This window comes from Nyctereutes procyonoides, unplaced genomic scaffold (assembly GCF_905146905.1).
Source record: "Nyctereutes procyonoides isolate TBG_1078 unplaced genomic scaffold, NYPRO_anot_genome, whole genome shotgun sequence".
In the NCBI taxonomy this organism is placed as follows: Eukaryota; Metazoa; Chordata; class Mammalia; order Carnivora; family Canidae; genus Nyctereutes; species Nyctereutes procyonoides.
In genome coordinates, this window is record NW_026575121.1 from 50,980,480 (window position 1) to 51,007,417 (window position 26,938).

Genomic DNA, 26,938 nt, shown 5'->3' on the forward strand with positions numbered 1-26,938 from the left:
TTACTTCTCTGAAAGCTCAGGGCTATTTGTGATCTATTTTAAAAATAAAGTTTCCAAAATATTATATTATGCTATTGCCTTAAATATTGAATCATTATAGCCCATACACTTGAATTTGTTATTACAGCTATTTTAAGAATTAAATGGGATAATGAAATCCTTTAAAAGTACTTGCAACATAATAGAATCTCCCCCAAATGGCAGCTATTATTGTTTAGTATTAGTATATTTGAATTTAACATTTAAAGATGTTAGTTGACATACTCTCTGTTTCTATAGTTTAACCCAAGGTTGAGCCCACTGCTTATTTTTGTAAATACAGTATTATTGGAACACCATCATTCTCAGCCCACACTCATTTTTGTACAACAGTGGTAGAGTTGAGTAGTTGAGACAAAAAGCCTGTGGCCTGAAAAGCCAACAATGTTTGTTAATCTGGTTCTCCAAGAAAAAGTTTGCTGACCCTGACTTAAAGCTCAAAATGTCCTTGTAAACTTTTAAAAAAGAGAGTATTTTATAAAAGAGTAAGTGTGATTAGAATAACTTAGGAATACTCATTTGGAACAAATTACTTGGATTCATTTACAAGTTTCTGATATAGAGCAGTGATAATGCTATTGCATAAGGGCCAAATGTGCTTTGGGAAGCTCAGATACTCAAAATCAGTCAGTAGAAGTGAAATGAATTCTGAATGCTTCAGTAGTTCAAGAATAAAGCAATGTCCACATGGTTTTGAAAGTGAAGAAATTATCGCTACATATTTTACTAAAATCAAATTTATTTTCAGTGTTTGGGAAGGAGCAAGATTTGTAGACACAACAAATGTTAGATTCTGCTGTAGAATCCTGTCTGGTTGGCTTTTTGCTTTATTTTTTAATTGTTTAATACTATACACAAAAAGCAAATGATAAGTCTTTATCAACTACACTTGGATTCTAAGGCATTTAGAGTATCAGCGAACTCTATAGTATTAAATTATTTGAAATTTTGTTGTCATTGCATGCTCATCAGTTAGGTAACATACATAAACACAGTAGGAAAGAGATCAATTTTATATGTGAAAAAATTAGGTGAAATTTGCCAGAGGATTCTGTTTTCTGTGTTCCCAGTGGATGGCCCTGTGTTTTTTCTACAGGACTGATTTAGTATCACTGAGTTCCCACCTTGGGCAGGGCTACAGAAGAAATGTTAATGTAATCTCCAATATCCAGGACTCCTTCACCAGCAGATACAACTCACTCCAGAGAGATTAGCATAATCCCAATCACCAATAGCCATTTCTGTTCTGATTTCCAGGCATTTTGTCATCAACCCTTTAACCTCTGGTCCTAAAACTATCATTCTTCTGCCTTATGTATCTTCCTATCTCTCTCCACCCAGAGCCTTTAACTAATCTTTGAGTCTGGTTCCATGTTAAGTAATTTCTTCTACATTCTCTTATTCCTATTCACTTAATCTTCCTCCTAAATCCTTGTCTCAGCTGCTTCTGTTTCAAATGTATGGCTTCCACCACAGTCCTTTTCAGAAGATGAGGCTCATGCTCCAGTTTCCTATATGGCCCATGTAGGATGATAGCACGTGGATGAGGAAGAGATGCCCTACCCATTGCACCTCAACACTCCTTTGAGGTATATTCCATCAGGGCTAGATGTCCTCTCACCTGACTCTCCCTGTGGCTGCCATCCCATTATGCAAGCATTAGAAATTCACCTGCAAATATCATTATTGGTCCATGTTTCCCTGTGTTTTTTAATGACAATCTAATCTTTGTGTGCTAGATCTGCAGCAAAATTATACCCATTTTTCAAGTGTCAGGCTGGATATAATTTCTTCATGAGCTCCTGTCATTGGTACCCCACAGCATAAAACACTTATTGTTTACTATCTGTATTTCTTGCTAAACTGTAAGCTCCACATACCACATAGCAATTAGGCAGCATCAAATCACGGTAAACGTTTAATATAATTGATATTTTGTTACAGGCAACAAACTTCTATGAAGAGAGAATTCATAAGTGACTCCTTAAAAGTTTCTTGTTAACATTCAATAGGTATATCCCATTAGTTCTTTTTCTAAAAAGTTTATGTGTGGGTGGATTGAATTTTTATGAACCAAATCCATTTTTAAATGTACTGGAGGAATTCTGGATGTCTTAGAGAACTCAACTATATGGCAAATTGGATTTTTTACATGGAAGATGCTTTTATAATAAAAATAGTCAAATTACTGTTTTTCTGTTTTTTAAGTTTGTTTTTTCATATTTTGGATTTCTTAAAGTGTCCTTCAGCTATATATGCTTACCTCACTTAAAAGAAAAATGGGTTTCTAAAGAGTTATATGTAAATAAGCTTTTCCATAAAAATGTCACCAATGAATTCTGAGCTGTATTTTAGAAATAATTTTTCACAATTAAAAAAGTGGTCTCTAGATGTCATTAAATTATTTAAGAATCAGGGATACCTGGGTAGCTCAGTGGTTGAGCATCTGCCTCTGGCTCAGGGCATGATCCCAGGGTCCTGCATCGGGAGGGAGTCTGTTTCTCCCTCTGTCTATATCTGCCTATCTCTCTGTGTCTCTCATGAGTAATTAAAATCTTTTAAAAATATTTAAGAATCAACTATTAACAAAATGAGTCAATTGATAAGAAGTACTATTCCCAAACTCTAGTATGATATGTAGGGTGCTAGAAGATGCTTGTTTAATCACTAAACCTACCTGCTCCTGACTTGGTATCTTTAGTGTAGGTGGTCATACCTCAGTTTCTAGTACAGAAATTATTGTGTTATCTGTTTCAATTTCCTTCCTGCCCTCTCCTTGGTATTATTGAGATGACTTCCTTATTTACAATCTTCTGAATCTGTGCTTGCTCATCCTTAGACGGAAACAGACTAAACACAACTTGAGAAAGGAGAGAAAATGAGAGGTGGATAGGAAAATAGCAAGCTCAAAAGAGTAAGAGCAGGGGCTGGGGGGGTGGTTACCTTCGCAACATGACATGGTGGGGAAGTCACTCAGTCTGAGAATTACGAAAATGAAGCAGGCAACACAGTGGCCAAAGAAACACTTCAGAAGTAGATAATGAATCAGCTTTAGTCAAAGTCAGGTAATTAAGCAACTGATATTAATTTTCATGTTTACAAAAGGCCCCATCTGAGGTTCACCTCTACCTTGAATGGTGATCTGCATCTGAGTGGGCTGCTTACCTCTGCAAGATAGAACTCATCGTACTGCCTTCTGAAGCTTTCTCCTTTGTGGTAGTTGCTTGCAGCCACTATCACATCCACAGTCACCATGCTCAGAATGAACATGTGGAAAACTGATGATCGCATCATTTGCTGAGGAGGCAAAACAGATAGAGTCTTAACAAAAGCCACTCTGGGAAATTGCCCCCATTTTATAGAGATGAAAACTGAGGCTCTGCGAAGTAAAATAACCTTCCCACTGTCACACAAATATTGCAGGTGGAGTTGCAATTTAACCCCAACACTACTGCCTACTCTGGGGTGAAATAATCAACCATCCAAAAATTGACTATTATTGTGATTGCTGACATGTATTCAATGCTTATGGTGTTCCAGGCCATACTTTAAGTATGTTATTTATTTATCTTTTTTAATTTTCACCATAACTCTACACAGCAGGATGTATTACTCACTTTTTCCAGTGAGTTCAGAGATTAAGTCATTTGTCCAAGATACACAGCAAGGACACAATAGAAGGAGGCTCCAGATCCAAGTCTGTTTAAAGTCCATTCTGGGATCCACCACTCATGGTGGGGTACACAATGTATAAAAGGAGAGAAAGTACAGGCTAAAGGCCTTGGGTAGCAAAAAAAGGAGAGAGAAGCTAACCTACTGAAAGGACCTGAGCACATAACAACAAACCACGAAATCACATCCCTTGGTGCTAACTGCCCAGAGACTAGCACCATCACATGTTGAGGCCTTTTTTGTTCTCGGCACATAGGAGCACCCATCCTCACACTTGATCTGACCTGAGAATTCTTCAATTTTTTTCAGTGAAAAGCACCTGACTAAAGCAGAACCTGGGGATGGGAAAAGAGAAACAGGGTTGCCTCTTCTGAGCTGCTGTCATATGCATCCACGCATGTAACTGCACATGGCCCTCAGTACCCGGCACTAATTAAGGATGTGGGCTCAGAGCCAAATTGCACGGAGCAGAGATTCCAACACATACAGATTCTGCAGTCCTGGGCAAGTTAGCTAAGCCTCTGTGAGCCTCCATTTTCTCATCAGTAAAGTATAGATAACAATGGCCACTCCAAAGGTGTCATCATTTTAAATGAGTCAATTTTTGTAAAATGCGTAGAGCAGTGCTTACATATTATAAGTGTTCTATAAAGATTGCAATTGCAATAAAAATAAATGCAATTTTGTGATCAGGCATATTTTTTTTCTGTACAGGAAGGGGAAATTAATTGCCCAAGGTCAAAGAATTAATTATGTTGTATATCTGACTGAGTCCAGAACCAAGGGAGATAAATAAAAGTGATAAGATCTAATAATTTGGGAGATGTCAGAGCTATTGGAAAAGCAAATATTTAGTAAGGTTCTGTGTCACTGTGGCTATGGAGGTATTACATTTATGTGCCTTTGACCTTATTTTATAGGTAATACAAAATCAAATTCCAGGACTGCCAATCAACATATTTAAATGCAAATCAATTTGTGTGCAGGAACCACTGACCTTCATAACACAGATAAGCAAATCAGTTGGCAAGTTTCTATACTTATTAGAATTTTTATTGTTATTTGGTCATTCTTGAATTGTGAGAGTTACATTCCATAATGATTATTCCTTTTCTATACTCTTTTCCACATAATGTTCTATTAAAAACATTTCAAATGCTTTCTACTTTATCTGCATGACAGAAAAACCACAACTTTCTCTATTTTCCTTGGCTGTGGATTTGTGTCTTAAGTAAACTGTTATTACTGAAAGATCCAAACAAAGCTTTCAGCCATGGCTGTCAAAAAACTTTTAAATTGGTTTTGTAACTGTCACAGCTTCACTTTGGTGCTGTCATTATAATTAGGTTGTTTTTTGTCTGGATGTCTATGTGTCCCTGTTGGTACAGAGACATTAAAATAATCACTTACAATGGATTTTGATACACTATAATCACCATTTCTTAGCTGACTTTATCCAAAGTAATAACTTTCAAATATTAAATAAGAATTAAGGTGATCAGTATGTGTAGTAGCTAAATCTGAATATGAGACCCAGAACTCTAGCTTTGAAGTGAGAGCTGGTGACATGGTCTACTTCAGCTCAACTCAATCCAAGCGACATTGGCTGGCTGTCAGTTTCTTTAATGTGGAGGGCTAAAAATGTTACATTTAGACCCATGCTTATCTGTAGGACATTACAAATTTATACCCTTTAATTTTTTATTTTCTTATAAGAATGTAAAGGGAAATGTTAAAGTTGAGTCAGTTCCATAAAATACTATATAACTTGAGATTTTTCAGAATTATTTAACATGGATGTGGATATATATACCTATAAACACACATATGCATGTGTATATATATATATTTTATACACATATGTATATATTTCTATATATAATATAAAACTCTGAATCCTGCATACATATTCAACTTTTTAAGATTCCCTTCAATTGCAATGTCACTTTGCTTTGTATCTTTAAAAAAATCAGACAAGTTTTACATATATTTTTAGTTTGGCTTTGATCCAAGAAATAACAATTGTATGTGACAGTGGGAATTGCCAAAATACAAATAAAAGACTATAGCAGAACTATCTCCGAGGCAGCAGTATCTGTCAGGAATGATCAGGAAACTTACTACTCAAAGTGTGGTCCCTGAATCAGGAGTTTCCTGGGAATATATTAGAAATGCAGGTTCTCAGGCCCTATCCCTGAGACCTACTGAATCAGAATCTGCATTTTTAACAAGGTCACTGATAAATTAATGTGCATATTCAAGTGTGAGAGGCTATGTTGTAGTGGATACTTCTTGAATAGTAGCTTAAACTGGGTGACCTACAAATTTTTTCAGAAATTCACAATTTCATGACTCTAAAAGTCTATAATCACTGAACAGATTAGAACAATACCTGCTGGAATATTATGGTAATATGTTAGGATATATCATCACAAAATGAATGCTTATCTTTCCCCACTCTCCAAGATTAAAACCCAGATAAACTAGGTTCATGAAGACAAAAGTATGTGTTGACTTTTCAGTCATTGTTGGGTGGGGGGAGGATTATGAAGACCACCCCAGACTCTTTCATAAGCTTTAGGAATGCAGGTACTGTCTAGAATCTTGAAAAGGCAAGAAAATAGTTTCTTCCCTATATCTCCAGAAGTAATACAGCCTTCCTGATATATTCATTTTAGCCAGCTGAAACGCATTTTGGAGTTCTGACCTACAGAACTATATGTAATGTATTGTTGTAAGTCAATAAGTTTGTGGTAATGTGTTACAGCTGAATAGGAATCTAATACAAATATTGTTTGTGATTTTGACATATATCAGTTCAAAACATCTCCTATGAAACCTGACTGTATACAAGCTTCAGTACTACAAAATTCTACCTTTTGGGTTCCACTCAACGTGATATGCCAGTAGGAGTCTCTGTAAATTTTCTAATTACAAATGTAAACTCATTAGGACAACCAAGGTTTGCATCTTACTTTGTTTCAGAATGTGTGATGAGACAATGGGTCTGCAGCATGATACTGAGCCCCACCTCAAGCAGAAAAAACGAGAAAGGTCCCTTTTCTTTATATTATTTCTGAGTCCTACCATGAAAGGAATGTTCTCAAGAGACTGTGGAGTCTATACCAAATATGGATAGGGATCCTCACTCAATTTAAATTGACAGTAAGACATATTATCAAAATAAGAGCTACCATTTGAGTGCTTGGTTTGTGACAAGTTTCATTCCAAGCATATTGCATGCTGATATAAAAATTTCATTTAATGAACAACCCTGCATGATAGATATTTTGTTATCCCCTTTCACATATGGAAAAAGGACAAGGTAAGGACAAGTGGACTTAGAGTTAGAAAGATTTCAGAAGTAGTCTAACTAAAGTAGTTTTGAGTCCAAAGTAGGAGCAATCTTGCCTTCTAACAGGCAGTCAAAATGTGTCTGATGCTATTCTCTGTATTAAAGAAAATGGAACAGCAGCTCCTTCATTAAGTGTTTGTGAGTAGATAGAGGGAACAAGTTTGTGAAGCTTGTATTTGAAAGCTGAAGATGATCTGTTCTTTACAGAGGGGGTAAGATCTCCAGGGTGGGAAAAAAAAATCTCAACTTTGAAGACAGGCTGAGCTGAATTCGAATATGGACTCTGTGCATGATTTAACCTCCTTGTCACTCAGTTTTCATATATGAGAAAGGGATGTCAAAGCACCTACATCTCTAGGTTGCAACATGAATATAAAGAGTCTAGCCCAAAGCTGGCATCTTGCACTCAGGACTCTTATTATTATTACTACTACAATATTTGAAAACACTCTAAGCATTTAAAGGTAGAGATACCATCAGTTGCTTATGAGGAAGGTAAGGAGGTACAATAGGAGAAATCACACGGAAGAGATAACCAATCTTGAGAGGGACCGTGAGGTTGTATAGATTTTTGGGAAGATCTTATGCTACTCCATTTTTAGCTTGAGTGCTTTATATGAGCTATTTTTATTAATTGGTTCAGTAATTTTGCCTTTAAGATAGTGCCTTAAAGATTCTGAAGACTGCAGGCAAACATCCAACAAATCAAAACTGTGGCCTTGGAGGGCACAATGAGGATAAATTAGGATAATGAATAGTACGGCTCAGAGATTAAATCTTTCTTTAAATTGTTAATTGAGAGAATAAAATATCCTACCTTGGTAAACAAGTTTCATGCGCTGAACATTGTATCATCCATGTACTAAAAACTGTGTTTTAATTAGACCTCAACATAAACATATTTGGAGAATGATGCAATTACAAGATGGTATTCTCAGAAACCATCTTGCATATGCAGCCATGAGCATCAGAACAAGAACATAATGTAAAAGACCAAGTATGTAAAACCTAAAATAAATCTCTCATGTGTAAACTGGAGCATTTTTTATTTCCTGCTTTTAGAAGACATCTGGGTATACGTTACTTCTACAATCAATATATAAAATAATGCTGTCTGATATAGAGAATCAAGTTAAAAAAAGCAAATATATTTATATCAAGACTGAAAACAGAACCAATAGATGTCCTTGGAAACTCTGCCTTTCCCATCTGCCTGCCCCTGGAGAGCCAGAGGAGAGAAAGAAATCCACAAGTGGTTTCCCTCAAAGGTACCGAGATTCTGTGATACCCTTGAATAGGTCAAGTCCTGACTGGGCTGCTCTCTTTCCTGGGCAGTAAGCTGGATGGATTCCCAAAGATGGAAAACAAATTGTAGAAAGAAGGAAGAGGAGTTTAGTGACATGCCCTTCCACTCTGACTCTGGACTTAGCCATGTGACTTGTTTTGGTAGCAAGACAATAGCAGAGATAATGTGAACAGAGACACAGAAAATAGTTGTGGGTTGAGACTTCTTAAAGCTCCTGGAGCCATCACACTGACATTCCAGGCAGGCTTGCCACATGATGCCCATGGGCCCTGTAATCCCTTTTACCCCAAGAGTCAGCCATGCCCCAGAAGCAGAGAGGCTAGCTGATGAGCTGGCTGACTGCACATACAAGACAAGCCCAGCCATGATCAGTGGAGACCAGCTCAACTAGCCGCTGAGCCACAAATTCACGAGCAAAAATTAGTCTCTGTTTTATAAGCTGTTAAGTTTTAGGGGTGACTTGTTGCTTAACCAATACACCCACCAAGCCTGTTTTCTCACCCTGGGCACAGAGCAAAATGATATTGCTTAGCCTATAAGCACTGAAATGGGACAATTTTAACAGTGTTTCTTCTCACCAGAATGGAAATGGAAGTGGTGTGTCATTCTAAAAGGGGCAATTAAGAAAGGGCATGCCTTCTCCAGGATTTCTCTCTCTTCTCCTCTCTAGTGACCTTGGAAACTAGGTACTTCAGATGAGATCATCAAAAATTTTACTACACACACACACACACACACACACAGACATCTCTCTGATTGAAGGTGGTTGGGAAACACAGTTGGCCCCATCTGTGGTGTGCTGGAGCTGCAAATGTGTACATCTCTACCTAACTTCATGTTCAATGTCATGTTGTTAACTAGAGATTGGCCATAGTGGGAACACCATGTTAATTGGCAAATGTTACCAGTCAGGACTCTCCTACTTCAAGATGGTTACTAAACATTTTAAACTTTTGCAAGCACACCACTGCCCCACACCCAGCTGTCCCAGCTCTCTGGTATCTTCCTGTTACTCTAGCCTGGATGAAATATATATATATATATATATATATATATATATATATATATATATATATCTCATCTCATTCTGATACTTACAGACCCATCATTCCCCACAATGCCAAGGACACTCACATAGACCTTCTCACTCTTGATGCTAATTTTTTAGGTGTATTAATGCAAAGTAAGTAAAACAAATTAGGACATTGAAGTTCAAGTAATATAATCTTTTTGTTGTTGTTGTTAGAGAGAGGAGGAGGAGGGGCACAGAGAGGGGGAGAGAGAGAATCTCCAGTAGGGTCCGTGCCCCATGCAGAGCCCAATGCGGGGCTCAATTTCACAACTCTGAGATCATGCCCTGAGCCAAAAATCACAAGTAGGATGCCTAACCGACTGAGCCACTCAGGTGCCCTTTATGTAATATCATCTTCTATTTGCATTTTCCAAGGACCTGCACCATTTATCCCTGGACACAAAAGGACCCAGAGTGATGACTGCCTTAAGAGGCCAGTGTACATATTCCAGCAATAAGTGTCCATTAGTGACCGTCCCTTCCTCACAGCCCTCTGATTCTGACTTACAGTCAATTATAAGTGAAATGTCAGAGTGCAAGCACTAACATTTTCTACATTCTCACTAGCACTCCACAGGTCATAGAGTTACAAGCTAGTCTCACCAGATTTTGACAAAAGGTGTTTTCTTAATCTGAGTTATCAGTATTGTGAATTCTTCTTAGTCTTCATGAGTACTTTAATGAAAAGTCAGGAAGGTCCAAAACAAGGCTGCTAGACAGGGAATGCTTAAACTATGATGATATTAAGGTCTTTGGACACTTCAATTGACATTCCCAAAGCTAATTAAAATTTCTATATGTAGAATCACTTCAGATTTACTTCTATATGTTTATTTTTATTTTTAGTATTAAATGGTGGGCAGGTGAACATAAAACTTTTTTTTTAATTCAAGAGGGAAATCACAAAAAAAGAGGGAAATAAATTCAAAAATGAAGTTAAATAGCAGTCATTTTAAACAAATTGTAGATCTGACACAATAAAGGACTGAGGTTGTTACATTTGCTGAATGTAGAGTTAAGCAAGAATTTTTGAGTATCTCAACGTGGGAGATTCATTTTGAGATACTTAAATTATTTAAGAAAGAGAGAAAAACAAATTTGAGGGATTGAAAAAAATATGCAAGAACCATGCCAACTAGGAAATGACAAGTATTTTTGTACTCTATCCAAACCTGTTGTCAGCCGTAGGGCATGGTGGGGGTCACACTGCTCCTCCAAACCCTTCATCCACACTAATTGTGCTGAACGCTGAGAAAAAAATACCTAGCGATTTCAAACCATGGCTAGAGACTTGAAGGACGGCTGCATATTTAACCTCAGAAATCAGATTTGGAAGAGAAGCAACGTATCCTTCATTTTTTCCAAAGGTGACAATGTAACAAATATCTGATGGAAATTTGTCTCCAAAGACTATATTACAAATGCCTGGCATAAGTTAGTAAATGTCTCCTGATTAATATAAATGTTAATATCAAAGAGTCATGAGACTTATGCAAACTGGAAGATGAAAATATGCAACAATATAGGAGTTTAGTTTGGGATAACCTGAAACGCAAAGACTTTTAAGATGTTCTGAGTATTTCTTCCAGAGAGGCTTAAAAATCAAAGACACAAAACCATTTAACCAACAAAAATAGTATTAATTTTATCTTATTTTTTAATTTTTTATGTCTGGTCTCTATTCTAAAAATAATTATTATTTGAAATACATATATATTCTATATATATATATAAATATGTTGAATATTTAAATATATATGTAATATTTATAATTGAAAATTTATACAATCAGCTCCTCTCTTTAGTTAATTTGGCCCTAACTGGTTTCAAGACTGTTAACAGGTCTCTTTCAATTAACTTTTTAACTACCTTCTTACACCTGTTGTTTATGCTCTTTGTCTTTAGCTACTTTATTCTTCCTATTCTTAATTCTCATTCCAGGTTCTTATAGAATACTATTTATTCCTTTTAATCCCCCAGAACTTTTCCTCCTGTATAATGGGAGGGTAAGAATTTGTGTTGCTGTGTGTGAGATTGTGTAGTTCTGTACATGAACTACATGATTATGTAGTTCTGTACAGTTCATGTGTATATGTGTACACTTAGATATAATCCCCCAAACATCTGCCAAGTGTTTATCAAGTGAAAGCTATAATGGAAGCAACTGGAAATAGGGAGGAAAGTGACCAAACTGAGTTGAGGAGTCAGAGATCACTGTATTGAGGCAGTTTTGTCTGACCTGATATGAATCTTTCTGATTCAAAGAAACCAAAAAGAATGAATTCATGACAGAATTGTGGACAAGTCAGTTTTTGGGGGGGGGGGGACCTGATGGTGCCTCATAGTTTCTGGAGAGGCTGAAAAAGCCTGGTTTCTGCATGGGAATGGGTCAGGGAGAGGTATGTTTGGTTTTTCAAGATGAGAGGGGCATTGTGCTCATGACAAGTGGGCGCATGCCTGTTGGACTCTTACAGATGCTCCTAAGAAGCAGAAACAGGGCTGGAACAAGGCTGTGATGTCACAGGACCACATATAGGCATAAGCATGGGCTCCCTACAAGTGTACAGAATAGTTTGAGACAGGGAACAGTTAGAGGAGTGTGCTCACAGTAATGAGAGTAATTTCTATGACCTTGTGACCACTGCATCCCACACACCGCATTAGACATTTTATGTACATCATTTCCAATTCTTACGAACCCCTGAGGGATTTTATTATCCCCATTTTTCAAGTCAGCAAACCAAGGCTCTGAGAGATTTAGCAAATCATCCCAGGTACTCCGGGGTCAGTCTCAGCTGAGCCATACCATCTTGCTATCTTGGTCTGCAAACATAGCAGAGATCTGCTTGTGGATGGAAGCTACAGTCTCTTGGGTTCAATCAGTTCTTGAGATTGTTTGCCAGTTTCTGAGAAGGTTCATTAAGAAGACAGATGTCTGAAAAGTGCCTCAGATGTCACTTTATCACTTGAAACACACATATCGCACAGTCCACCTCCCCCAATCTTTGCCTTCAATGGAAATTTTCTCAAAGAGCATTAAAACACTAGAGTAATAATTTTGCCACCATTTGACCTACTTATGGTAAGAGCCTATTATCTCTGTTCTTTACAGATGGAGGCACACAATGTTACCAGAGCAAAACTGAGCTCGAGCATGCCAGGTCTCATGCATACTTTCATTTTCTTGTCAGTGACTTTCTTCACGGTAATAAATCACTGGGTGTGTTTTGGAAGATGGCTCAACTGTGCAGCCAAATCTGTCAATCGTCAAGAGATGAAAACTCCTACCTGAGAGGCAGGAGAGAAACTGCTTGTCACAGTGGCAGCTGAGGACCGAGGCTCCAATTTAACAGAACTTTCTACCATGCATTAGAGTTACCTCTTTGTAAAGCTGTTGCTTATGCTAAAACAGAGTTTAAACAGCTAAGTAGCTGGTTGATGTTAAAAGACACAACTATACCTTTTCACTTTTCTGAGATGCACATGAAGAACACATTGAAAAAACTTTCTAGATAGTTTCGGTAATACCGCATAACAGAACCACACTATTGCCTTAAGAGGGTAGAGGTGTAAAACATGCATTCAGATGCCATTAGAAGTATCTTTCTAATACTTCAGTGTCTTCTCAGATAGAAGTGATCTGCCCTTTAGAATTGCATGGAACTTCTGAAAATTGTTTGAAAAAAAATCAACACATAAATGGGTGTATCTATGGAATGAATAAGCAATCTACAGAAAATGTAAGTGGCCTATGAATCTAGACAAAAAATGCTCAATGTTCACAGACTAATCGGGGAGATCTAAATTTAATGTGATATCTTCACACCATCAGGTGTAAAAGTCTGATAGTATCAGCTGTGGACAAGGATGCTAAATGCTGAGAATTCTTACAATTTGCCGCTAGGAGTAAAAAGTGGCACTAGAAACTGGGGAGCCATGATACAATGTCTCAGAAAGTCTAAGGTTGTTTCTCTATTCCAACAAGTGCTCTCTGAACTACATAGGTTCAAATACTTCTCACACATGTGCACAAAAAGACATGGACAGGCAGTGGCATCTGTGCAAATGTGCAAGAGTGAAATTTGTGCAAGAAGTGAAATTTGTGCAAGAGTGGAACAATAAAAACCAGCCTCAGTGGACATCCATCAATAGGAGAATGAATAAATGGATGAACAAATTGTGGTATATTTTTATAGGAGGATGATACACCTTGTGGAAATGAAGTAGTTAAAAAATACGAGGTAGACTGCATGGGTCGAGTCCCCAGTCAGTAACCAGCTGTGTGACCTTCACCAATTACTTAAGTTCTCTGGGTCTCCATCTCATGTGTTCCACAGAGGTCACAGCAGCTACATCTGTGGCATTGCTATGAACATGAAATCATTTAATACCTCGAACACACAGTGCGGCTGACACATAGGGAGAGGTCCATAAATGGGAGCTGTTATTATTTCTAATGGTGGATACATAGGTAATCTTCCCATCTGTGTCTCTACGTTACTTCCTAATATTTTTAATGCAAGGAAGTGACTGAATATTATCCTGTGAAATGGTTCTGATTTACAAACTATTCACTTGTAAACATATGGAAACAAGGTGGTGTTTTTTCAAAGAAATTATCCTATGGATAGTGATTTGAACTTCAGGTCAGACCATAATGGTCTGTGGGCCCTTAAAAGATTTCCCAAGTCCTGCAAAACTTAAAAGTTTAATAGGAAACCTACCCCTGAATAATAACTTCTGAAGTCAAGTCCCACTACTCACATGGCCAAAAAGTTATGTCCCTCCTCCACTTGTTCCATGAAGCTCACAGGGGTGTTGAGGAGTGGCTCTTGTAGGCAGAGACTAGGTAAGATATTCAGAAGCCATTAAGAAGGGAAAGTAACTTTGGGTTCCTCCTGTAGGAATACTTTGCTTAAGTGGACTGGCTGCTTCTTTTCCATTCCCATGATCAGCTGCCTCTTGCCTATCTCCCATTTTGGGAAACCAAAAGTCTCCCAGCTTCCAACCCATCTTTGGATATTTTCTTGGTGAGTCTCTAGAGCTCTTGAATGAGAGGTCACACAATTCAGCTGCAAACAGACACATTTGTACACTGTGCAAGAAACAGAATAAGGCCAGTCTTCAAGGAGAAAAACAGATAGATGCACAGACCAAACAAGATGAGAAATTATGTGTCTTCCCAGAGAGAGAGAGAGACAAAGACAAAGAAAGCAGAGCTGCCTGGCAGATCTGACTAGATGCAAAGGCTCCCTGTGAGCATAAGATCCATTCCTTGCAAGCAATTCTTGAGTAGGACATAAATTCTCACTTAGTCCTCACAGCAGAGGAAGGAGGCACTATTCCTATTTTGCAGAAATATGCCCACGATCATACTAATAAATAGCAGAACCGAAATATGTCTGTCTCCAGAGCCTACTCTCAAAGAGACTACAACAGGGTGATTATTCTACCTCAGGAACAATGCTGTACTGGGTGTTACTTCATGGAGTGAAGGAAAAGTGTCTGTAGCTGGGGAGACAAGGGTGAGAGGGAAGGGGGTCAGAAGCCACGTGCTGGAGGCAGTTGTAGCACAAAAATAAAAGGAAACCGGGTCTTGGGCTTGGCTAATCCTTATTCTCAGGCTTTTTCTTGTCACTTCCACCCATCTTGTTCCAATAATAAGGACCAACAGCAGGAAAGGGCGGGACCCCAGAATGAAGAGCATATTAGCAGTGCACAGGGAAGTAAAGAAAGAAGCAAAAAGACACTCTAGACAGGGCCGAGGCAGAGAGGGGGTGTTTCAGGGGTATAGGAGATTCATTATTTGCCCTTAGCTTAGGAATGAATTTATAAGGAATTGCATAGATTTCCTGTGGCTAAGTTCCTTAGTAAACGTGGTATGAATTTCATTAATAACTGGCTAAACATGAAAAACACCCTAGCAAAATGAAGTTAATGAAGTTTACACTAAGTTAATCAACTAAACATTTTAACAAATGTTATCATAGGGCTCACCACTCATAACCTAGCTAGTCTTGCTCTGAACTAGTGGTTTTGCAATTAAATTTAAGATCATATGCCTTTTCATTTATTATGAAACCAGAAAAGACCACCCTAAGGGTGCCAAATTGAATCCTTTCTCTGCATGTCTATATAGGACTCTTGTTATGGTTATAATTATAGCTATGATTACACTTAAAAATTCGTGTCTCAGAACACAGACTGGAATTTGTAGAGTTTCTAGTTGCAGACCAAAGGTGCCTAGTTTTTCTTCTACAAATGGCTCTATAGTGTCTAATATTCTGCAGAAGAGTAAGAAGACCTCTAAGTTTCCTAACTCATTTGATAGCTCCATAATCAATACATGCAAAGAGGAAGCGGAGATACTATAATGATTGTAACATTGGAAATGAGGTAAAATATGTGTGTGTGTGTGTGTGTGTGTGTGTGTGTGCAGCAATGTAGGGAAATGATAAAAAAAAAACATCCTGTTGCTCAGATCCTATCACTGCTCAGTGGAATATTTATTTCTGCAATGTAAAAAAAAGTATATATACACACATACATATATACATGCATATATATTTTTACACTGCAGGAATACATAGTACATTTACATATACACATATATTTATCTTTTAGATACATGCATACATACATACAGAGAGAGAAAAATACATCAAATACCCAGAATCACAGAAACATCAGTCCCACCACATATTTAGTTTATCAGTAAGAGGGAGATTAAGCCACATCAGTCAATCTTATTTTATTAAATTACTTAATTTCTTATGGTTGGCAGAAAAGACATGTAGATGTTTGTACCAATAAATTAGACTAGGATACAGAAAACAGAATAGAAAGTAAAAATATAAGAAGTAATACCAATGAAGAAAGTAAGCAAATCCAAAGCAATGTCACCTGAAACAAGGACAGAGATGATTTTTAAATGCCCTTCACTTACAAAGGCATTCAAGCCAATTTCCATTTATTTTGAGTTGGTGGTTTTAAAATTTTGAAATTTTGAAAACATAAAATTTATGGAAAGACTATTTTGAAATAATTGAAATTTATGCATGACTTACTATTATACTATCTTTGTGAACTAATGTTATATTGTAATGTATTTCATGGATTACCTATTTTATCAAAGCAGTAGGATATATGGGTTTTTGGGTAAAATATTCTGTTTTAAACCTGGGGTCAAATTTTAAAACGAAGTTCCACTCTCAGGACAAAATCAACAGTTCCTTTAATACCCAAATGGGGACTCTGGGTGACCAGTTTGCCAACTCTCAAATATTTATTGATACCTAATTTTTTTGATTTATTTAAATGATGGCAAAATTATTAAGTCAATTTAATTACAGCTATTCATATGTTTCATTCCAATAAATTCCACTTTTTTTGTTAAGATAGGACTTGGCTCTGGTTCTTTTCAACTGTTATTCCTGACCGAATCTTCTTTTCTATATTTTGATCTATTTATTTCATATGCTGGAAAGATAAAAAAAAATTTCAGAAAGCTGAGGGAAATAACAGAAGTCAGGCTAGGATCTGTCAAGGCTCTGCCACCATATTGGAAAAAAGACATGCTAGCAAAAGCATCCAATGTTATCCAGCTATGATGGGTATTTTCTACAAACTCCCTATGTACTGCTTGTTTTAGACTTAGAAATAAATTCTTGTATAGAAATAATGTTATTGTCATCATCCACTCAATTTCTGGTTGCTAGAAACAAGACCAAGAGGACAGATGGAGGTGCTTCTAAATGAGAAGCCCAATGAATACTTGCACAAGCCAAGAAGGTTCTACATCCTTCTTTCACTTTTTCTATTGTTTGGTAAACACCAACTGAGCCTCTTCCATGTGTCAGGAATACTTCTGGCAGTGATCACGACCATTGTCGCTCCTATTGCCATGGAGTTTCCTCTAAGCAGACTTTAAATAATGAATTATACTATTTTAATTTACTTTATTAAAGTTATTATAGGGATCCCTGGGTGGCGCAGCGGTTTAGCGCCTGTCTTTGGCCCAGGGCGCGATCCTGGAGACCCGGGATCGAATCCCACGTTGGGCTCCCAGTGCATGGGGCCTACTTCTCCCTCTGCCTATGTCTCTGCCTCTCTCTCTCTCTCTGTGACTGTCATAAATAAATAAAAAAATTAAAAAAATACAGTTATTATAAACACAAAAGATCCCTGGGTGGCTCAGCAATTTAGCACCTGCCTTCAGCCCAGGGCGTGATGCTGGAGTCTTGGGATCGAGTCCCGCATCAGGCTCCCTGCATGGAGCCTGCTTCTCCCTCTGCCTGTGTCTCTGTTCTCTCTCTCTCTCTCTCTGTGTCTCTCATGAATAAATAAATAAAATCTTTAAAAAGAATAAAAAATAAACACAAAAGAATGGGAAATATACAACCAGAGTAGCTGATAATCTTCTTTTGAGGATGAGTCCCTTATGGAAGTGACTTTTGAGCTGAATTCTGAGTGGGAGAGGAAGTGTTCTAGAAAGAAGAAACATGAAAAAATGACAGTGCCTCGTGGAAGCAGAAATGCTGGTTTATAAGAGATATACAGCATAAATGCAGGAGTAATGGGTCTTAGAAAACCTGGTTCTTACTGTTAACCTCCAGGTTACCTCTGGGAGAGGATGAGGGAGGATAAATTGGGAGGAATTAAAGTAAATACTTATTTTTAAATGTTATTTCTATAGTTTAATACATGTTTTAGGAGAATGTGATGTCACATTTTGCTCATTTAAAAAAAAAGAAGTGATACATTCTACTGTTTGTTCTTGAGGGTGAGAGATCATTATAGTTCTAGACAGAAGTGAGCAGATGATTCATATAAAATCTCCTTGTTACCTAGTTTTAGATGGCATTAGTCATTAGTAAAAGCCAACGAGCATTCCATGCTATTTTAAGTATTTTTTCTTTACTTAATTCTTTTTCTTTCTCTTTTAATTAATTGATGAATGGTTAATCAATCTTTCACTAAGACATGGAAATGTACTCTCTCTCTCTATTCATAGCTCATGCCCACTGCAAACAGATTGATCCCTTGGCCATTCCACTTTGCATTTGTACTCCTTCAAATGGGCTCTTCTGGAAAGCTTGATTTAGGACCAGACATGGAAAGCTGAGCTAAATGGAACCTTCATGCTGAAATGTCAGACTTTATTTACCTTCATTTCAAACCATATGTATCATCATCCATGAAATTTATCAAGCATGCTGCCATAGTCACAAAAGTGTCTAATATGCAGGTCTCTTGGATGCCACATTGCATACTTCTAGCCTAACATCTACCCACCTCTCCAGTGAACTTTGTTTTCCTATATCCCTGTACGGTTGCACATTGCAACCTCATTGCACATCCCTGGCCATTTATCTCTTGTCATCTCAAATCTGTGATAAAGAGGCTAACTTGCTTTCTAATTCCAGACTGCAACCCTGAGGCATCTATTCATAAGCATCTAATACATTTACTAAAGATTTTTTCTATTTATTCATTTGAGAGAAAAAGAGTGAGAGCATGAGCAGAGGGGAAGGTCAGAGGAAGAAGGAGAAGCAAATTCCCCACTGAGCAGGGGGCTCCACTTGAGGCTTCATCCCAGGACCCTGAGATCATGACCTGAGCAAAAGGCAGACGTTTAACTGACTGAGCCACCCAGGTTCCTTTTAAATGAATACATTTAAAGCAACGTATTCAGGGCCCCAGTAAGACTGATTTGATACTCATAGCTGGCCTGATTTTTTCTATTACAAACTTATTTCCTTGATACATATTTTTCCACTGGATAAAGCACAGGACTAGGAACCAGAAGACCCAGGTATAGGTTCTAGCTTCTCCATTTGGTTGAGATGCAACTTTAGGAGCTCACCCAGACCTTCTGGACCTCCAACTCCACATCTATGAGGGCTGAGGGGGAGCATGCCTGTCTCTCTCCATCACTGGGCTATACCGAGTGAGGGCCTTCCCTGACCTCTCAGGGAAGAAGTAAGGACTCCAAAATGTGTATTCTCATAACATTCTGCATTACTTCTTTAAAATCCTCATTAATTTTGTAATTGCTAGTTTGATGCTGTATTTTCTCCACCCACCCTGAAGGACCCTTCAGTAAGCTCCATAAGGGCAGAAGGGCTTTGTTTGTCTTGTTCTGGGCTCTGCTAGTATCAGCAAATATCAGATGATGGATTACTGAGTAACTTAAATGAAAGTGCTTTTTAGGCAAGAAGCTACAATTGCTGTCATTCTTTCTACTGTCAGTAGCAACGGTGATACTATGGGTAATTTTAAGAGTTAATTATTAGCACTGTCACTATCCAATATAAAACAGAAAGAGAGCCATAAAATAACATTAGATTTCATCAATATTCTTGTAAACTCTTCTTCTTTTCCTTTCCATTCTTTTAACTGATAGAAACAAGTAACTATATGATTAAGTGGCCATGTGAATGTACCCCCTCCAGTAATGGTTCAGAGTAAAATATTTTGCTTCTTATGTATCAATCCTTGAAATGCACCATGAGCCCTCACCTAGAGAATGACCCTAAAGAAAGAAGGAAGGCATGTTCTTATCCTGAAACAGATGACAAAGCCTTCCCAAATTATGGGAAGAGATATAAAGAACAATAAAATCAGCCCTTCATGAGAAGAGGATTTGTAACTGAAAATCAAAGAGTGTGAAGAAAACAAAATTATCTGAGAGGGTCAGTTCTCAGTCCCCATGATGGCATAGCTTGACTTTTCACCCTTAAAGAATATGGAAATGGACAGAGTGAAAATGCAGTGGGGCAATAGGGATGCTGCTTCTGGAAAAGTGACATGGCTTTGAATAAGTATTACTGATATTTAGGGGCAGGCATGGGGCACAAAGCAAGAGAAGGTGTCAGTGTAGTCCACCAAAGAATAAAAAGAGTTTATTGGGCTTTAAGTAGAACTGAGGGAAGAATATAAGTTCAAAAAAGTCCACTGGCCCGAAACCCGATGGGACAATCCCTGATCACTTCCCAGGACCAATGCACAATCCCATGGCTTTGTATTTGCTGCAGGTGTGCTTGGTAAGGAAGCATCTTTATTATGTCATATTGTTCAGACAGTTTGCAGATGAAGAACAGACTACCTATTAAAGATGTGCCCTCCCAGGTACTTGGTAAGGTACTTAATTAAGTGAATTATGATTGTGACTGCCCCCCCTTAAATAATTCAGGCCTTTGTGGAAGACTACTTTTATGACATTTAATAGGACAACAAAATTCTTCACTGATTTAACAGTTGGCATGCCATTTTTACTTGTGTGCCTTCATGTACTTGAAATTGACCAGATCTTTGCTGCATGTCTAAAAAAAGTAAAAGGTAGGTCCTGGGAATACGGGATGGAGTAAAATATTGTCCCTGACTCCTGGACCATAAATTTGGACAGACCTAGAGTTTGGAGAGTGGTGGATTTCCTTGTATAAAATAAATTTTTAAAATTTTTAAATTAAAAATGATATTGTACTGCACCTGGAGGCAGGCTGGGGCGCGTCCCTGGGGCTTGTTGACATCCACAGCTACCAGCTGCCATCCGCCGGCAGCGTCTTCATGAAACATCTTCAAGACAAAGAGGGAGATGAGTCAGAGACACTTAATAAGGAACATCGAGAACTCCTACTTTATGTCTCCAGCTTTTACAGTCTTCATGTTATCAAAAATTTGTCTTTTTATGGATTTATATTTAGAACATGAGTCATTCCAATTATGTTCATTTGAAGACCGAAAACTTAAGTGAATAATAATCATAACAAGAATAATGGCAATTGCTAGCCTGCATTTATTGAGCACTTGCTATGCATCAGGTCCTTTCTGCTTTACATGTGCTTTGCATATAATTGCCCAAATATTCTTCTCAACAAGACTTTAAAGAAGGTATTTTATCCTTATTATGTTGGTAATTGATTATTACATATCAGACCTGAAAAAAATGAAAATTAGAATTCTAAAGCATTATTTCTGGTGTGTTTTTAACCAGGAGTGGTAAATTTTTATCATTATTTAGTGGACATTCCTCACTGAGCCAACAGAAAAGTATTCTCAGGATAAATTATATAAGAAGTGTGCATGTGGCACAAGGAAAAAGACTGGTGTTATTCTAATGGTAGGAGATTGACATATCACATAGTAGACTCTGTGAAATTATTTTAATTGGGCCAACTTAATCTGCTCAGCAAAAATTTTTTAAGATTTTATTTATTTATGAAAGAGAGAGAGAGAATGAGAGAGGCAGAGACATAGGTAGAGGGAGAAGCAGGCTCCATGCAGGAAGCCTGATGTGGGATTCAATCTCAGGACTCCGGGATCACGCCCTGAGCTAAACTACTGAGCCACCCAGGCATCCCATAAATTTTATGTACATATTTATGAAGGCAAAAGTAGCTTTTTTTGTCTTAAAATATATAAGTGATGAAATTCAGAATGATATAGGATACTAAAATGTGATATTCATTGAATTGGATAACTGGATTGTTGGGTGCCTGGATTATTATTTTACTACATACTCTACCCACCTCAAAAATTAGTCATCCATCAATATTACACTAGTATATTTTCATTCCAATTCCTTAGGGGTTTGTGTGTGTAGGGGGAGGGGTGAGTTGGTAGTGAGATAAGGTGAAATTAAGGATTTTTTTTTTATTTTTCTAAGACACTAACTGTAAGCTAGCTTTATTCCTATTCAAGGCCATAATTTCATACACATAAGTAAACATTTTCTTTGCCATACTTATTCATGTCCTCACATTAGTCTGTGTTCAAAAGGGTAATTATTGATGGAAAATATGGGATGATGCAAAAATCCCATACCTAGAATTCCTGGGAGGAGAGGTAGTAGATCATTTGCAGAAAGAGAACTTGCCTTCAATAAAATAAGTGAGGTGATGAGGGACAAGTGCCAAAATTCACAGACCATAATATGTATTTTTTTATTTAGAAAACATTTTTTTAGTAGTTAAATTGAGAGTTCTCAACAATGCCTACCTACAAAAATCCATTCAAAAATGGCATATCAGATGTTTATGTGTCCTAGAATCAATACCTTTCAAAGATTGCACTAAGGGCTCTTGCCAAGTATGCTACTTATTTCATACTTTCAAACATATACAGAGAGCACCTATTATATGACATTCTACAAAATACTCTTACACATCTGCTCAATTTAATTATCCCATGAAGCATTATCCTGATTTATTTTTACATTATTCTGTGCTTACCCCAACTGTAGCTCCCATCTGTCCATATACCATGTAAATATTTTTAAATGACAAAATAGAGGTGCACATTTACCCATAGATTCTTTGATCAAAGATGCCAATTACATATTGTTTTACTCAGGTGCCCACATGCAGGATTCTAATTCCCTTTAGAATGAATTTTGACAGGTATTCTTAGTGGTAGAATCAAGCACATCCCCATGAATAGGCTCATTCTGAGAATCCATACACTGGTTGAAATGCAAACCTTTTCAAGTGTCTTTTAAAGTTCCTGTCAAAATTCTGTGTGTCTCCTTAAGGAGAAACGACAAAAGCAACCCTGTCAGTCACTAGTTACAAATCTTCTGGACATGCATCCTATACTTTCTCATCATAGTACAGAGGATCCCTGGGGCATATATTTGCTTTGATCAGTAGCAGACTAATTTTCTCTGTCAAATTATTTTTTTCCAGTTGACCAAAATCAAATGAATCAATTTAATTGTTAGTAAAAGTGTTCTCTCAAGGTCATTCCTTTGTATAAAATGAAGTGAAGGAAATGCAGAAATGTTCAATGTCCAGTTTCTCTTTAGTCCTCTGAATTACAAGACAGCATTTAGATTGGTTAATGTCATGGTTTATGTGAGGTAGACAACAGGATAGTCAAAGCCAGGACTATCCTCAGGGCTCAAATCCTGAGCTGCCAGTTGTCCTCCACATTCCTTGATAGGACCCTACTGGACCATAATCAGTACATAAAGTTAAATCTGCATTGATTGCCAGAGCCTGCCCTGAGTCTCTTATCAGCATACCTAACATAAACGTAGACTCTGTGGCCCTAAAGTTTAACAATCCTTTCAGTTCTCCAGGCAAAGTGGAATCCCCACCGTGAGTCAGTGTGGATGGGAAGACCACATGCCTCATGACAAATGTCTGCGGGGAAGTATCTAAGGAGTGAGAATAAAGGTCTGCGCTAGAAAGATGTTGAGTCCAGGACGTCTTCTACTAGCACGTCTGTGCATCCCAACATCTAGCTCTGGGGCAATCCCCCTACACACTTGTGGCATGGGCAGTCCTATGGTTGAGTGATGCAGGTGCCATTGTATCACAGATGCATGAGTATCTTGGCCTTTAACCCGATATATAACTGAGCAGGTGGCAATGGTGACCCACGACTAATAATTATGCAGGCAAGAAAGCCACTCTCACCACCAGAGCTCAGGCAAACTGATGATGACTGAAATTTTCCACTTCACTTTCTCTCTGTTTTCCTGTTACATGTTGTATTATGAACTCCACAAGTCCTTTGGCATTAATTTTTTTCTGTAATTTGTTTCTATGCTGTGAGTCAAAGGCAGATTGCTTTATTATTATTATTATTATTATTTTTAAAAAACCCACCCAGTTCTCATCACTGGTTCTCTTTTGCCTCTGAACAGTCCATATCAGAGACAATTCCTTTTAAACTGCCTAAGATATCAGAAAGCCTTTTACTTATCTGGTTAATATGTATAATCTTCTCTCTAAACACACAGCTCTCTTGGAAAGTCCATAGACCTCAAGACACCAACAAGTTCCACCAAGCCTGGGACCCTCCTAGCTCATGGTGAAGATAACACAGAACAATTGCAAATGTGCCACCTGCTGAAGAATGGCCAGAAATGACTCCATTTCTGAAAAACCATATGCTTTGCAATACAACCCCATCACTGTTTTATTTCCTTAATGCTTTATCTGTTTTATTACAAGTAGAAACTAATGATTTAGTGTTTTAAGCTATTCAACTAGAGGCCCTTGGGCCCAGAGTTCTCTCAGATTTTACAAATGTAACAAAATCACAGGAGACGATGCCCCCCTCCTTTCCCCAGACACAAAAGCCTCTGGGCCACTTGTCTGGTGGCTGGCAACTGGCTGGGCGGGGCCTGTTGCCAGGCAGCCCAAGTGCTGTTCTGTGGCAGGAGCTTCAGTTGCCTAGCAACTGGATCATCAGCCACAGCATTTTTCTTAATGAAGGTTTTTCATGATTCTCTGTGTGATTACCTCTGCTGAATACCTAGATGCATTACCTCTGAATTACCAACTTATTCCTCCTGATTAAGTATAATTCTGCATCAAAACCATTTTGCACAACTTTGTTGAAAGTCCCCTTCACATTTCACTTTCTATTAGAACTGCGGGCTGATTTGGTGGAGCTTCCAAACACTACTTTTACAGCTGTGGCTTTATAAATAAGAGTTACTTAATAAGCATGATGTGGTTTAAAAAACATTTTAGGTCATATCTCAAGAACATTGAATGTAAATTCTGTGCTGAGTTCATAGATCTATGCTCCATTTAGTTCTCAAAGTCTAAAGCAGAAAACACACCTTCCAGAGGTTGTCACCTGACTTAAAATATGCCAGAATGTATCTGGAATTTTATTATTTCTCATAGTTCACTAGATGAGATGACAGAAGAAATAAAAACTAGATGTGTTTTTTTTAACACGTCATCTGTGACATAACTTACATAACTTAAAAAAACTCTCATAAAAGGTTGAAAGGTCCTTGACAAAATTGAATAATATTAGTGATATTTCATCTATCATGAGCTGGCTAGACAATTCAAACCTTCACAACACCATAAAGATGCTGCATAGGGCTTTTTCAAATATTAGCATGTTTAATGGCATTTTAGCATTTAGTTAACAAAAGTTCAATTTGAAGATTTTCAGGGTAAAATTTTTGCCTTGGATCTTTCACAAATATCTTTGTCAACAGACTACTATTTATGAAGTTACATTAAAATATTTACAAAGTTATATTACATTTCACTTAAAAATGAATATTAAAATAATAGTCACAAGCATTAAAATTATTTCATTCTTGATTTCAGGAATTTTTTTCTCTCTCAGTTATAAAGATTAAAACTAGACTAAGATATATAAACCTACCTTTCCTCTTTCTAAACACAAAAACAGAACCTCCCCCCCAAAACAAACTCAAAACAAAACCAAAATTAAAAACAAAGACATAGGATCTGGACTGCCCTCCTATATAACAACTGCCCTGATACTTATAATTAAATTCTAGGGAAATCTCAGTTACTTGGAAGCATTAGGGCCACCCTTCTGAATGTGTAGTGATTCCTCAAAAATCACAGGTATGCATTATGGAGTCTTCTTCATAATTTACTATATCGTGATGAGTTCGTGCTGAATGAAATATATTTTCTCTTTTTTTTAAAGATTTGTTTTTATTTATTTATGATAGACAGAGAGAGAGAGAGAGAGAGAGAGAGAGAGAGAGAGAGGCAGAGACACAGGCAGAGGGAGAAGCAGGCCCCATGCCAGGAGCCCAACACGGGACTCGATCCCGGGACTCCAGGATCGCGCCCTGGGCCAAAGGCAGGCGTGAAACTGCTGAGCCACCCAGGGATCCCCCTGAAATATACTTTCTATTCCAAAAATAATTCTAATCCTATACATAAAGCCATTATATTGTTTTTCAGTTACATGAATAAGTATTTATAAAAATGGGAAATTCTACAGTTTCCATTTTTATCTGAAAGCCTTTTAAAGACTTAAAAAGGCCAAATCAAAAGTACATAGCAAATGTGGTGACAATCTTGGTTTTTATCAAATCTACCCTATCACCCAGAAAGGCTAACTTGATTGTTCTGGCCTCAGGCCCTTGCACCAGCATTTCTCAATACCTCCCTCTGTGGGTTTAACTGTAAAAGGCCTTTCTCAGAGGGCATTTCCAAGTTCTATCAAGGCCTTTTGAGGGTTAGGCCTGATATGACTGTGTTCTGATGGGAAAGGACATCATCCTCCCATACGGTACCTGCGTCGTGGCCGTTGACGTAGTATTGCTTCTTGATCCCCACATTTGTTGAAACTGCACCCTGATTTCTGCAAATGTTTCAATGATGACAGCGATAAATACATTCTGAAAGAAAATCACAAACCACGTTTACTCAAGACTGGGGATGAGGAAGCTGTGTGCAATAGAAAGGAAACAAAAGATCTGCAGAGACTGCCAGAAAACACAGATTTTATTAGGAGGAGCTTCTGCAGTACCTTAACGAGCCAGGCCAGGAAGAAGATAAGAGTGATGAAGTAGAAGTAAGAGCGCCAGCGGGGAAAGCTGTCAATAGCTCTGTACATGAGGAACACCCAGCCTTCCTGGGACGCGGCCTCATAGACCGTGAAGATGCTGGTGCCTGTCGGGACACAAGAGAGCAGACTGAGTTACAGGAGACTCTGCAAATGGGGCAACACTTCTCAGAAAAACAATCACTAT

General features: G+C 37.8%; 1 protein-coding gene across 1 annotated transcript in view; it reads right to left on the bottom strand.

Moving 5' to 3' along the window:
• NALCN (sodium leak channel, non-selective) overlaps positions 1–26,938 on the bottom strand; it is a 318,102-nt gene that overhangs the window by 169,688 nt on the left and 121,476 nt on the right. The window contains exons 8-11 of the mRNA XM_055335586.1: positions 26,716–26,858; positions 26,480–26,584; positions 20,935–21,021; positions 3,205–3,336 (exon numbers count right to left, since the gene is read on the bottom strand). Coding sequence (XP_055191561.1) covers positions 3,205–3,336; positions 20,935–21,021; positions 26,480–26,584; positions 26,716–26,858 — 467 coding nt within the window. The remainder of the gene's footprint in view (positions 1–3,204; positions 3,337–20,934; positions 21,022–26,479; positions 26,585–26,715; positions 26,859–26,938) is intronic.